The sequence below is a fragment of the Lissotriton helveticus genome, chromosome 8, assembly GCF_964261635.1.
Source record: "Lissotriton helveticus chromosome 8, aLisHel1.1, whole genome shotgun sequence".
Lineage (NCBI taxonomy): Eukaryota > Metazoa > Chordata > Amphibia > Caudata > Salamandridae > Lissotriton > Lissotriton helveticus.
In genome coordinates, this window is record NC_136069.1 from 1,454,890,424 (window position 1) to 1,454,905,266 (window position 14,843).

The 14,843-nt window shown below is 39.1% G+C and overlaps 1 protein-coding gene across 4 annotated transcripts in view; it reads right to left on the bottom strand.

Annotated features, from left to right (window-relative positions):
- GRIK1 (glutamate ionotropic receptor kainate type subunit 1) overlaps positions 1-14,843 on the bottom strand; it is a 970,975-nt gene that overhangs the window by 21,603 nt on the left and 934,529 nt on the right. For 2 of the 4 annotated variants that reach the window (XM_078658395.1, XM_078658393.1), the window contains one exon: positions 9,867-10,025. The exons of the other annotated variants lie outside the window; for them this stretch is intronic. In XM_078658395.1, coding sequence (XP_078514521.1) covers positions 9,876-10,025 — 150 coding nt within the window. In that variant the 3' untranslated portion in view covers positions 9,867-9,875. The remainder of the gene's footprint in view (positions 1-9,866; positions 10,026-14,843) is intronic. 4 annotated transcript variants of the gene reach the window in all.

Consider the following 14,843-nt stretch of genomic DNA (forward strand, 5'->3'; position numbering starts at 1 on the left):
CATTTATGATGAACATTGGAAAATACCTTTGCAATTCAATTGATGTCTCAAAGGTGTGTCAGTTGTAAATTGTGCACAAATATTGGCATAGCTGCCTACAATTCCAATCTTACATATAAAGTTGAAGTAGAGTTTTCCCACCTTTGTTAATTAAGATAGTAGAAACTGTAGTAGTCTGCATTTAAAAGTCCAATGCTTTGGAGATGTGAAAGCGTGCAAATCAAGATGACCGCCACTCACTGAGCCATGCATTTACAATTAATTTAATTCTCAAAAAAGGACAGACATCCCTTATTAACTGCTTCCTTTTAAAGGTAGCCTTTGTGGCAGCATGAGGAGTCTTTTTGTCTTCATCATTTGTGGTGCTTGTGGATGCGTGGTGGTCTTAGAGTCTATACCAGCTTCTCCACCCTTTGTTACTTTGCCTTGAGTCGGAAGAGGCAGAGCCATTCCAGTAAAAGGTGCACATTGGCCTTGGATCCTTCCTGTATTGGTATTAGCTGCCGCACCAGTGAAAATATACTGGTTTGGATATTTTTTCAGTTTTTTCAAACTCATGCAGTACTTCATTTCTCGTTCCTTATATTCTCAATTGGCTCAAATATTACTGAATATGGATGGGACAAATGTGTCTAATAATTTTCACAGGCATAAACAAACATCTCTGCCTCCTAATAAATCCACAACTTTTGATTCCTCAGATCCATCACTTATCACAATTTTAGAAGAGATTCAGGAAGCACGTTCTAATACCGACAATATTAATATGAAAATTAAATATAATCATAAAGATCTGTCTGGTCTGTCACTGAATGTTTCTGATAATAAAATCAAAATCAGAGGGGATAAAGCCATGTTGAACCAACTGCTTTAAGTTACATCAAAAGTTCTTCCTATGAATAATTTTTTTTTTTATATGGAAAATTTAAATAGACAACACAATGAAAGAATTCTTATTCTGCCTAAAGACATTGAAGGTTCTGATTGCAGAGGTTATTTGGCGAACCTGCTGCCTAACCTTTTTAATTTAAAATTGAATGAAAAATTTGAGATTTATAAGGCTCCTTCACACCGCAAAGGTAATACCAGACGGAAACTGTTGGCTTCAAATATGGTAATTTTGGCAACATATCTGAAAAATAAAACGTCTAACTCATTTCACTGTCCTGAAGATCTTCAAGCATTTCTTAATCACCATTATCCTATATCTATGGAAACCCAGAAAGTTAAAGTTTAATCTGACTATTGACTTTTTAATTTTCTAGTTACTTATGTGTATCCCTTCTTAATTTAAGATATATGCGTTGTAGGCTCGTACACTTGCTACTCTTGTGCAAGCTTGTGTGTGCCTCAGGATTACTGTTTGTGTTGTGTTTTGTTTATTTTTGTTGTCTAATGTTTGTCTTGTTTATTCTATATAGTCTATGCGTAGGAGCTACTTTGAAGTTCCTTATTGGTCAAGACTTATATTAACTTACTTTTTCAGAATGATTTACATTTTTCTTGTTACTTATTTACTTCATGGAGATTTCCCTCTGTGTAAAAGGTTTAAGACATCCATTTGAACATATGAAAATACTAGTCTATCTTGCTAGACAAACAGCTGGTGATAGCTTAATTCAAGAGACTCATACTGATGAGAAGATCCTATTTTAGATTAAAAAAAATGGGTTGGGACTATTATTTTTTCATCTACTATTGACAAGAAAAATGGAGTTGCAATTTTATTTTCTAAAAAGCTCCAAATACAAATACTAGATAAGCACTCTGATGCAGTTGGTAGATTTTTTCATGTTAAAATAATATTTGATACATTTGTACTACATTTTGTTATTATTTATGGTCCTATAGCTGATGACCCAACTTTCTGGAAATATATCTCTTCTGAAATTACACAATTAAGCAATGTTCATCTTATTGCAGGGGGAGATTTTAATGTAATATGTGATCGTCTTTCCTCTACCAAATGAAGATACCCTAAAGCTTTAAATTCCTTAAAAACATTGTTTAAGAATGCCATACATTGCAAACTTAAATGTCCAATCCATTTAGATTGTATGTCTTTTTCTAGTCCTTGTAATAGAAGCTGTTCCCTTTCCAATGTCCTCCTTACCTTTTTTCCTTCTGGCCTTTTATCACTTGATGCTGAGAAGGCTTTTGATAATGTTCACTGGCAATTTTATATTTAACTTTTCCAGTCCTTAATTTTGATGACTCATTTATTAAAATGGTGTTAGCTCTCTACTTTCACCCCTCTGCAAAACTCTTTATCAGTACTCACTCCGCTTTAACTTATTTAGGGGAACTAGCCTTTTCTGAAACATCACTTCTAAAATTCCTGCCTAGGCTTGTTTATTTATTAGACCACTCTCAGGGGGTCATTAGTCCGCCCGCCATCCTATCGTGAAATGGGACCGCCCGCCATAAGGGCGGGGAGGGTCCTGTGGGGGCCATTAGGGATGCGCCCGCCACTGTGGCGGGCGCATTCTGCATTCCTGTCATTGTGGTGGGAGGTGCACTCAGCACCGCCCGCCACAATTCCAGGAAGGCATGTCATGCACTTTCATGCACAACATGGCAGGCACGCGTGGTGCCTGCCATGTTGTGCATGGAACTGCAGGGGGGTATCATAGGTACCCCCCATGTGCACCCCCCCCACCCCCCAGAGTCTCTGGGGGCCCGCAACGGGCCCCCGCAAGCAATTAAACGCATGCCTTTCCGTGGCGGCAATGCTGCTATGGAAAGGCATGTTTCTGCCCCCATGATAATATGGCTGGCGGTGTTTAACAGACACCACCACCATATTAAACTTTTTTCCGCCCGGTCAACTTATTGACTGGGCGGAAAAGCAGCGGACGGTCTTTCCGTCCGCCGCGGTCCTCCCTCACCATAGTAATGTGGCGGGGGCAAATCGGTGGCAGGCGGGGACGGATCTCGGGTGGATCGTCACTGCCATGCGGGCGATGGCGATCCGCCCGAGATCCTAATGGGCCCCTACGTGTTCATTCCACTCCTCACATGTTAAATAATACTGACATTTTTTGGCAAAAAAGAGAATAATAAATATCTTGGTATTCAATTCTTAAATTCTATTAAAAAACAATTACTTTGAAATGTTTCTGAAATCCACAAAAAGTAATAATATAGGGGATGATGGTTTAATTTGTATTTGCAATTTTTGGAATATAAAGCCTTCTTTAAATCTTTCTTTAGAAACCTGGAGGGAAATCTTATTATCTAGCTTGTCTTTCTGTTGCTTATATCAAGCAAATACTTTTATTTTATTTAACAGTTTATAGTCTACTTGTAAAATGTTAAAATCCAAACTTTGGATAATCTGTTGCATTGGCATTGTAATCAAGCTGATGGTCCTCAAACACATGTATTATTCTAATGTCTTGTTATTAAAAATTTCTGGATTGATGTGTGGAGTGTTGTTACAAAAGTACTTTCTATTTCTGATACTCCTACTCATAAATTGATTGTTTGTAAGTGGCATGCTTTAACTTATAGGTTCCCTGATTCCCATAACATGTTATTTGACTGTCTGTTATCCTCTGCTACTAAATCAATTACATCCATTTGGAAAGATGGATCTTTATTATAATTTGATATCAGGTGGTCTTGGATCACCTTCAAAAGACAATGTTCCACCACATTAATTGCTGGTTCTTCTGGTAATGCTTGTTTCAAGTGTTTTGGAACCCGGTTGATGATTATATTTTTATATACATGTAATAATTTAAGCCCATCCATGCTGCCGTCGGCCATTGGCCGACGGCAGCACTACCTGGCTGGTGCTGCCGTCAGCCAATGGCCGAAGTGGCCCCACCCGTTTTGCGGAAGTGCCGCACTTCCGCAAAACGGGCGGCGCAGCCAACGTGTTAATACTGTTTTATGGTGGTTATTCTTATATTAACTTAGGTTGTTACTTATAGATGTAGCAGCTCCTGTTTATTTCTTTTTTAGGTTCTATTTTTATATATATGATCAGTTTTTATTTTAAGATGTTTTTATATTGGACTGCTTCAGGTTTATGTTATTTTATTTTTTTTGCCACCTGTAACCTTTCAGTATTGTTTTTTTGAATTGTCTTATATTGTTTGGAAAATGACTAAAATATTTTGAACACAAAATAAGTGCACTGCGTGGCCTAACCTTTGTCTGGAAAAAACTACAAACTCAAAATTTGCAGCATGTAGGTAGGTATGGCATCATCAACAGAAACTTTGGATTTGTATTATCTACACAGCTGATATATCTTATACAAATTGCCAAATTTGCCTTATGAACTTACTTATAGCAAAAGCCCTAATCTTGTTCTCTTGGAAGAGCGCCCTGTTGTGTGCACCTAATTGTTCAACTTCATACTTTATTATCTCTGAAGCACTGTAGTTAGGATTTGAGTTTCACAGGATTGCAATACAGTGGGCAGAACAGAAAGCAGAGTCTCACACCATGCTATATATTCCAGTCATATTGGGTAATCAAGCTTGCACCCTTTACGGGGAAGACTCTTATAGCCATAGCAAAGCCTTTCCAGGTGCTAGCTGGAGAATAGAGTAGACCTGAATTGGTAGAAATGTTCTTTGTTGCTTTGGAGGCAGGAGTGGATTGTCTTTGGGATCAGTTTTGGGAGAGCAAGAAAAGAAAGTTTAAGTGAAGCCTGGGTATGCCATTTTGGTTCACAGTGGTACCAGGGCCGGTCTGGCTACCGTGCAGTTTGGAATGCTGCTGAGCTGGGGGCTAATTTCGTTGATGGGGACCTGCGTGTACTAAAGGAAATTCATTTTGTTTTCATTATTTTGAAGTACATGCAGGTCCCCAATGTACGAACTCAGCCCCCACTGCAGTAAAATCTTCCAGCAGCTCGGCAGCATTCCAAACTGCCCGTTAGCCAGTCCGGCCCGAGTCATCCAAATAACTCTGCAAAATACAGCAAAGCATGTTTTTGCCACAAGAACAGAATTGCACTGTTTTGAATGTGGGCAGAAACTACAAGAAGGTTGGTGTCATTTGCTTAGTGTCGACCCCAATTATGAGCAAAGCTTACTCTTTGAAAACATTTCTTCAAGGAATCTCTCAAGTATAAAGCAGATTGGAACAAAAGAGAAGAAGCAGAGGTTTCTGTTAAATGCTGAATTAATTCGCATTTGGATGATACAGACTAGTGGAGAAAATTGCCATGAATGTTTGCCCTCTGAAGCTAATTCAAGGGTTAAGGAAGACAGCCTCTAGCTGACCCACAAAACATTGTGAAGGGAGTCTGACTACCTGTTTGAACTTCTCTCTTCGAGTAGGGAAATAAAGAAACTTTGAAGACTGAAGAAATTGCATTCACTTGGAACAGACCAGTAGATAGCTGTCAAACAGAAAATTCATGCAGTCAGCCCAATTGAGACTACTCCCTTCCATCTAGGGTTAGATATTACGGTCTTAAGGAGTTGGAGCTACTGTGAAAGAAACCCATCTATCAGTTAACGCGACATTTTGCTGTGGACTTGATTTGGGATTTGTGAGGAGCCTTCCCTCAAACTGAGCCCATACCTTGGTCCCTAAAATGATTTGTCTAAAATTTGGAGACTTTTGGAAGACCAGGGAAGAAGTTAAAAGATCTTTTCAAAAAGTTGCGACTTGAACATTTTCATCATCAGTGGACTAGGAAAGGTGTCAAGATTGCCTAAAAAAGAAATAGGTTTCCAGGCTATATTGTCTAGGTTTGCCCCACTAGGGCCTGCTTACGATGCAGGCTGGAATGGCTCCGACCATTGGTCGGAGCCCTCCAGCCCGCATTGAAATAGGATGTAAGATTCCTTTCCAACCGACCCATTTCAATGGGGTCAGTCGGAAGGGAATCTGAATTTGTTTTCCGAATGACTCCAATGGGCATGGAGAGCCCGTCTGCCATTCAGAAAACCTGCAGTAATCCCTCATCCGGCTCTTTCCAGGTGAGGGATTATGGTGGCAGATTCCCAATGCCATTACTGTGATGGGCTTTCCGACACAGAAAGGCATTAGGAATCTGTATTTAGGGTCCCCAGCAGGCCCCCCATGGGAGTAAGGCCGCAGAATGGCAGCCTCAGGGGCACCTATGGAGCCCCCCTGTTGATCCCGGCACGCCGTGGGAGGCACCTCTCCATAGGGTGCAGGGCTGAACTGCACACCGGCTCATTACAATGAGAGCATGCATTCCATTCGGAACTCAGGCTGCCATTGTAATGTATAGGATTGCCACTGAACAGGGTTCGGTAGCATCCTATTTCCTGGACTGGAACCGACGACAGGAGGGTGAGACACTAAAACCCAACTCCTTTTATCTGCCTTGCCACCTCACATTGCATCTCTCTATGATATACCTCAACTTCTGTTGTCTCATTACTTTATGACACCCACTCAAGAGTTTCGGTCCTGCCAAGTTTTCACCTATTACTTCCCAGCCCTCTCCTAGTTGTTCCCTTTCCTATCACAAACCAATTTCTGTGCACTCTGTCCCTCTTCTCTCATTTCCTCTCCTTTTCTGCATCCTCTATTGCACTTTTTTATCTAAAGTAATATTTTGGTGTGTAAATTAACATATTGTCTGCATACCTTTCTTTAGCTCTGTGTAGCTGCAGATCTTCTTGTTGCAGAAGTTATACAATTGTTAGATTTCTTCCCAGGTGTTATGGATTTTTTTCTTTTTTATACCAATGTTTAGATACCCAGTTTAAGACAATATTCTGACACAATGTATCAGTATGGTTATTTGTGGGCTTGGCCATTCATCTAAATAGGGATTTATCAATCCACATTATCAGAATCCACTTCTCTAGTCTCATTTTTATCCTAGGAATGCTGACAAGCTGTTTTTGCCACCTCTCTCTACGAGAAACAATGTATGTTGCTACTTTGCCATATGTTGCTAACATATCATTTTACCCAGAACTATGAAACAGGAATATCGGACCTTATTACAAACATTACCTAGTGTGCATTTTTAACAATATATGTTTGTATGGTTATTTCTAAGCAGTCAGCGGGGAATTATGTTTTCTAAAAGACAAATTATTTATTATTCTTAGTAGTAGTAGTAGTAGTATTGGTATTAGTATTAATACTATTTTCTTGTTGGTACTTAACCTCATCGATGCGTCGGACGGCTACGGTGGGCATGTACGTCAGACTGCCGGGGGCTGTCCGAACTACGCACGTGTCAAATTCGGCCGTACTGTGGCAGAATTTGCGCTGCATCAAAGAGGTTAAAAAGAAAGGACAACTACTAAGCAACTAGTTAAAAATTTAGCATTTTAGGAACACACATGAATGCTATTCTCCATGGTAGAATACTATTTCACCTAGAGCCATAAATGTTGGACAGATTTTTACAAAACTTGAATAAGTTGAAGTGGCATGGTTCAATCCAAAATACTTTTGTGGTTTGGTGAAAATCCATTCAGCTATTTTTTTTTAAAAATAAGACCAAAAAGTAGAGGTCCAATAAGGTAAAATAAATAGTGATATCATGACAGCGTGGTTCAAAACCTGAGAGATGTGATTGGTGTTGAACAGCTGCAGTTTTTTCCAGCACTTCAATAAGCAGATTTGAGATGAATATGCAAATTCAACGTTGAGGAAAACGTTTTTGTTTGGGCACGGAGTGGCATAAAGGATATTCATGGCCTGTCATAGGGGTTACAAAAAACACCCTTTTCAGCCAAGGAAAAACTGTACTTTGCAGATGGTTAATTTGGTACAAACGTATTCAGATTATATGATTACATTCTGTGCTATATTGAAAATAATTTCGGGGACAAAGTTAGGGTGGAGTTCAAAAAGGTGCTACATTTGTAATGACTTTGGGTCCATTTTAACGAGCTGCATGAAACTTGCAGACAGCAGCTTAATTTAAGTGATAAAATCTCAAGCTTCATTCAACTTCGGAAAAAATGTTGTGGCATTGGTCTAAAATCTTTGATGAATCATCTTATATTCATGTTTTTTGGCCTTTTCAGAATCGTTCCTCCAAGAAAGCTGGTGCACAGCCACAAAATAACAGGTTTGTTGAAATTCACCAACATTTTATTTCTCTCAAAAGCAAGGTTAAAACGATATTGGTACCTTGAAAGGATTTTTCAATGGAGAAAAATATTTTCTCTGTTTATCTGTACATTTCTGTATTTCCAGATGGTTAAGCATATGATTATACATGGGAATCTGTGATAGTTAAGAACTCCAAACATCACTGGAATTATTTCTTCATTTTTTTCTTTCTAAAATTCTAAATTTCATTAAAAGGTGAAAGGTTACTCCAACAATAGGTGTAAGACTACAAGAACAAATGTATTTTACTATGGAACATTTGTTAACTCTGATCCTTCTAGAGAAAAGACCACAGAACTATCTGCTAGGTTGATGGGCAGCATAATTTAATTAAAAGCTGCATTTTATCAAATAAACAGTAATGGTAACACCATCAGCACACGTTTTCAAATATGTAATCACTAGTAGAAGATGCAGTCGGGCTACAGAAACACTAAAAATGCAGATATTGCAAAAAAATAAAGTTCACATCTAACTAAAATAATAGCATTAAGGACAACAACAAAAATGATAGCCAAGACTATATATGGGTAAGGTTGAACGTGGGTGTGTCAGTAAAAACATGAAGACCAAAGGTGAAGTAGCTTAAAAAATATGGGGCATATTTACAAGGGGAGTGCGCCACCAAAACGTAATTTTTACTGACGTTCCGATGGGGCAATGCCATGCACCATGTTTACAACGTGGCGTTAAGCCAATTTTTGTAGCTTAACGCCGCTTTGTAAATATGTTACCCTTTCATGCAGATATCCGCGTGAAAGCTGCATGCAATGAATGTTTCTCTGGGCGTTCCACCGCAACACCAATTGCTTTATGACGCTCCCCCAGATTGACAAGGATGTTTAAATCTGAGGCAGCACCAAAAACTAACGCCATGCAGTAACAGGCGTTAGAATTGCGCAACAATGAGAAATACTTTTATTTCTCCTTGTTTTTGCTTTTTGTATGTGTACTGCATTCTGCATCGCGCATAGAAAGAGCAAAACGCCATTAACGATTGTTCAAGTGCAGGAAAGGGCAGCTTACTCCACATAAACAATCATTAAATATTGGTGATTTGCTACTTCTATGTGTGTTGTAAATTCAGCACATATAGAAGTAGCAAATCGCCATTATTGATTGTTTATGTGCAGGAAGGGACACCTTCCTGCACACAAACAAAATTCCCTGTAAAGCAGGCACCCTTGCACTATGGAGCAAGGGTGTCTGTGTTGGCTCTAGGCAGCTATTTTTAGCTCCAGCGCAAGGGAAAAGTCAGGGGTGCACCGTATTGTTATAAATACGGTGCAACCCTTCATTTTGGAAATGGCAGAGTGCGGCGCTGCATAATTAGCCGTGGCTCTGCGGTCCGCCATTTCCTTGTAAATATGCCCCTAGATATTTATTGTTATAGTGCTTTCCGGCATACATTTTCACACACAACGCGGTATTTCCCTAAAACATTACAGTCTCTGAATTTGGATTGGTACAATTTTGAAATGATTTGTTATCAGTTATTCCTATCAATAAAATACTGTATCTGTTACCAGAAACACTTTTAAAGCAGACACGCTTTCAATGATATATACATTAAAACTAGTGAACGGCATTATTTTATATAGTTATTTTTTGTTTTTATGGGAAACAAAACGTACAACCAACAAGTAAGTACAAACAGATTTAAGAGCAAGACGACATAAAAGGGAATACGAACACGACTACTCCTATTTCAAAAAACGTCGGGAACAACACAGATTACTTTCCAGAATACTCTTGTGAACCCACAAAGAGATTCCTTTTGGACACACCTTGTTTGCCTACACGGTGTGAATTGAGGGCTGTGTTCGAATCCCTCGTTCCTCTCGGATTAATTTGCCACAGTCTAACTCCGTGGATAAGGTTGTTCCAGAGACGGAGTTGGTTGGGTGAGTTGGCTTACACTGCATCCCATAAAAGAAACAAAAGGCCTTGCATGCAGAAGAAATGAAAAAAAGAAACATGCAGAAATGAATAGGAGAAATGTTATGAAATAAGAAAGAAACTCGTACAGTTAAAACTGGTTGAAATACAGAAACAGATTTACAAGAAATTAAGTGTCAAATAAAATCAGACTTATTGAAAATGCATATGAATGAAAGCTTGATTAACAAAAGCAATTGTATATACCCGGCGACTTTAATTGCCACATTCTAGTCATCTGAATCAGTATTTGTAGCTTTTGCAATCTGTCTACATGCACTTAGAGTAAAGGTAGGTGGAATTGAATTTTGTTACAATGACATGCAGGCACTTATTTGTAGGAACTGAACGATGCTATACACACATCTGCAAGGCTTATTAGCGCATGTACATGCAATCTTTGTTCTGGTGCACGCACACATTGTCCTAGTCAAAACCTCCGACTTTGAATAGGGTTGCTACTTACTTACCAATGAAAATGACAAGCTCTTACCAGCAGACTATAGAATTCTAGGAAGGCGGATTTAAAGAATGTATATACTATTGTGACAGATTGACTTGTCAGATTTATATACCACCTGATTATGCACAATTTAGAATATGAAAGAAATAGTCCATCAAAGGGTGGATTTCAATGTTTAGAAGCACGCTATGCGACATCTAATTTATGATGTTTTTAATCTTACAGTGAATGCGGTTTCTTTGACTAGTAGGTTGTGGCCTCAACAGGATGTAGAAAAAGCCTCAACCTTTTTTCACTGAAGATTGACAAAGGTTTAGAAGAGATATTTCCTCGGAACAGCATCTCTGGGTTACTGTTTTTCAGCTAATATGCATTTTTCCCACCCTGCATTTCTGACCACAGAGCAGAAGTGCTCTGGTTTTTGTGGAGGGGGTTACATTTAACTAGTTAATGTGTGGAGGGAATGGTAGTATTAGCCTATATAATGCAGTTTTTTTCATAAAGCTCCTTTTAGCCATATTTGATGTTTCTAAATGCTATAACCAACGGATTTTACTATTATCCAATTCATTGGGACTGAATTTACCAACCATGAGAGGAAGGAACATTGGGTTTACCAAGATCTTGATTTGCGGTCTGTAATAATGACCCTCGTTATATGTGGCTGGTAGTTCTGGTGGGGCTGCTAGCACCCTTCGGGTCTGGTTCTTTTCATCCAGACGCTTTGCCTGCTGAAAGTAGGCAAAGTATACAGGTAAAACACCAGGCAAAATCAGGTGGGAATCAGTGCAAAAACACCAATTCCCTGATGTTATTCCATAAAAACATGTGTGGAGTTATTCCACTCCTTCCACAGTCACCAACGTCTATTCCTGGTAATTCCACTGGAGTCAAGTGGACCACAGGACCATTTATCAGGACTATCACAAAGGGTCCCAAGATGTCACCAGTGAGTGTTTAATTCACCACACCATTTTACTAGTTTATCTTTTTGTGACTCAGATTAGTATACTCTTTCTTTGTCATCTCTCAACTCAGTTAGTTTTTCTTTGATGCCTATGACTAAAACAGGTTTTGAAGGTAAATTCATTAGATTTTTTTTTATATAGTTTTATATAACGCGAACTTGACCCGAATCGGGTATCAGAGCCCTTTACATAGCACCAGTTGCATTACATGAGGACACATTCATTTTTCTTAGGCTCGGGGAGATTAAGGGATTTGCCCAGAATCACAGGATGTTCAGGGTCATTGCTGAGGCTTGAACCCAGTTCCCCAGATGCGAGGTCGACTGCCGTAGCCATTAGGCCAACTACTCTCCACAATGGGTGGGAGTACATATTAATGATTTTTCACGACCCATTTCCCCTACGATGCAGCCAGAGCCGGCTGTCTGTTAAATTGGACACATATGTGAATGGGGGTCAAACTGAGTCTCCAGAATGGAATCCAACATTTGACCTCATTTCTAGCATCTCCTTTGAAGCTGGAGAACCTTTGTTTGGACATTTGGATGTTGATAGCTCCATACAGACGTATACTTCTTAACAGCATTGTTTCAGCAAGTAATGTGCAGAAGTGTCCAATTCTTAACATTACATGTGAGCCTTAGAATACGACCTTATCAAATCACAGCAGAAATTAGATTGCATTCTCAGGCAAGAGGATTTTTTTTAAAGAATTTATGTAGTCCAGTCTTAAAACTGAACTAGAAGGAGAATTTTAAATTATAATAGAACTTCTGGTTGTGATGTAATACTTTATTGAGCTGTGTAATCTATGCATAGAATGCAGATTAATAAGAAAGAAGATCATTTACATTTACAATGATATATCCAGAATTGCAGCTCTCTACTGCAGTTGAACACAGCACAAGCAGTAGATGGTATATAAAGTGATACCAATAGAATATATGGGTCCTCTGTAAACTACACAAATAGCTTTGAATTATTAGGAGTTTGTGCCACTACTATAAGCCAACCCCCACATTATACTCCTTTGCACTCTACACAGGCTAGATTGATGTTACTACTAGTGCTTTGGGTACATTTTCTGATGAATAAATGTATGCACAGTTATTTGCCCTTTTCATATCCATAAAGTAGGCACACACAGTGACAAGAACATAACAGAGGGGTACATTAAGAGTCAATATGATGGTTCTAATTAGTGATGTCGCAAAGCTGCATGTGAAGTGCCACTGGGGGTTTGGCTCGCACATCGCCACTGTAAGAGAATGTGGTGTTCAAAGTTGGCTTATTACACCTAAGGTCCTAGAATACAGAGTGATATAAGCCACCATTGCCACGTTAGCAGACATTTCTTCTTTCTCATGATGCACTTTACACATAGATCCTCTTCACGAAGCGAAAAGCTATGAGTCCAAAAATATTTGGAATTAATTACAAACCTTTAGACCATTTATGGTCAATGTAATCTGTGGAACTTTGAAGTCTATGTAAGTGGGGTTGTCCATTGGTTTCTCGTTGTGCCTACCATATAAAACAACTGTGGAAGGGCAAAAGTCATATCCCAGCATTCCAGTGTCATGTAAAGTCATTAGAAATCATACAAATGTGATTTTTATGTTTTTGTAATGTCCCTAGTTGAATTTCATTCAATTGAACTGCTATCACTCATATTATTATGTCTTCTATTTGTTTTTAAACCTCATAATTGTCACCAGGTACTATAACAATTCGAGCATGCTTCACATAAAAAGTAAATAGATGGAATTTGAGTACCACCCCACCATCGACTAGGAATGTTCTCTGTCCTCCTACACTCCTCCTATCCCGGACAAAACTGTCCAATCCATTAATTTCTGTCGAACAGATTCTGAAACAAATCTAGTTTTGCACCCTCAGCTAGATAACATTTCTGTGCTTCTCCTACCTATTTAGTAGTCCTGTGCCTTGAAATGTCTCTGTCAACCAGTGCTCTGCATGAATCACTGTTGCAAACTCTTTCATACAAGCAAATCCATAACAACATTAATTAACTTCTATTTTAAGAAAAGTGACACAAGTGGTTAAACTCCCCCTTATTAGCTCTTCCTCAATAATGGTCATGCTGTACAATCACTAACTCAGTTTGATGGAAAACAACTCGACCTTTGTGGACATAAATTGGACAACTTCAGTAAAAGCCTGCAAGCCGGTGCATCACAGAGGGGGCAGACATCAAGGTACAGGGGCTCCAAACATCACTTAGGGCTAGATTTATAATCTGGCGGATGGCCCATTTCTTCGACAGGGTGAAGGAGTAAATGACTCCATCACCCTGATGAATGTGCCATCCGCCACATTTAGAAATGACAGTCAAGGAGGCAGTCATTCCTTAAAGAGGCTCCTGTCAATGCATATTGCAGTTTGGTACAGGACTCAGCCCTTTACCAAACTGTTTTATTTGTTCTTTTTCAAATTTTATTTTGAAAAGAAAATACTCTCCCACCATAGGTGGCTTCTCCCATGGCGAGGGGAGCATTTAGCAGTTTTCATTGCCTCTTACCGCCAGGGTTTTCCTGGCGGTGAAGGGCAGTAAACACTACCTCTATTCCACCCATCTCAATTAAGTGGGCATAATTAGGGTTCTACCTCCAATGACCCTTACTCCACAGGGCTGTCCAAGGGGTTTAAATTATGGCAAAGATGGAGTAATTTATACTATGATTTAACCAAAGATCCGGCCGCATCTAAATTTGACAGGCGGACCATTATAGTGCCGTAAGCATACTCGGTTGCCGTTCCGGTGCAGTATGCTTACTGCCAACATGTACAATGGGCCCTTAGTTTTAGCTTTGCCCTTTATCTACTTTATTAGTGTGACAACACCCATCAACTAAAACTAAAATCACAGACAGAAGGGATATAAAATGGTCACCTCACTCACAGGATAGTGAGGTCAAATAAATATGTTCAAGACGATCCCACCTTTGGTTTCATTTAGCAACTACCTTAATAAGTCAATAGGATGCCTCAATGAGTTGAATGCTCACAGAAGATCATGAAACAACTACATGTGATGGTCATGCCCTTATATTTTTAAAAAATAATATATATATGTGATTGTTTTGACAGAAGACACTGATTTATTGGCAGCACCAAACCTCTTTATAAACCAGATTACCAGTAATCTACCGCAAGGCGGATGAAGGTGATCATGAAGGTAGACTGTTGATGAAAAAGGATACATTTCAGAACTTGGTGTAGGGACTATACTTGAAAAACAAACTTTTATGACTAAACTTGTCTGAGTCTTAAAGGACAATGGTGATTGCCGAATCCCCAAAAATTCAGAACCTGGGTTAAAGTGGCAAGGCCGTAGTGTATATTACCACAAAGAAGAAAGCTGTGGAGTCAGA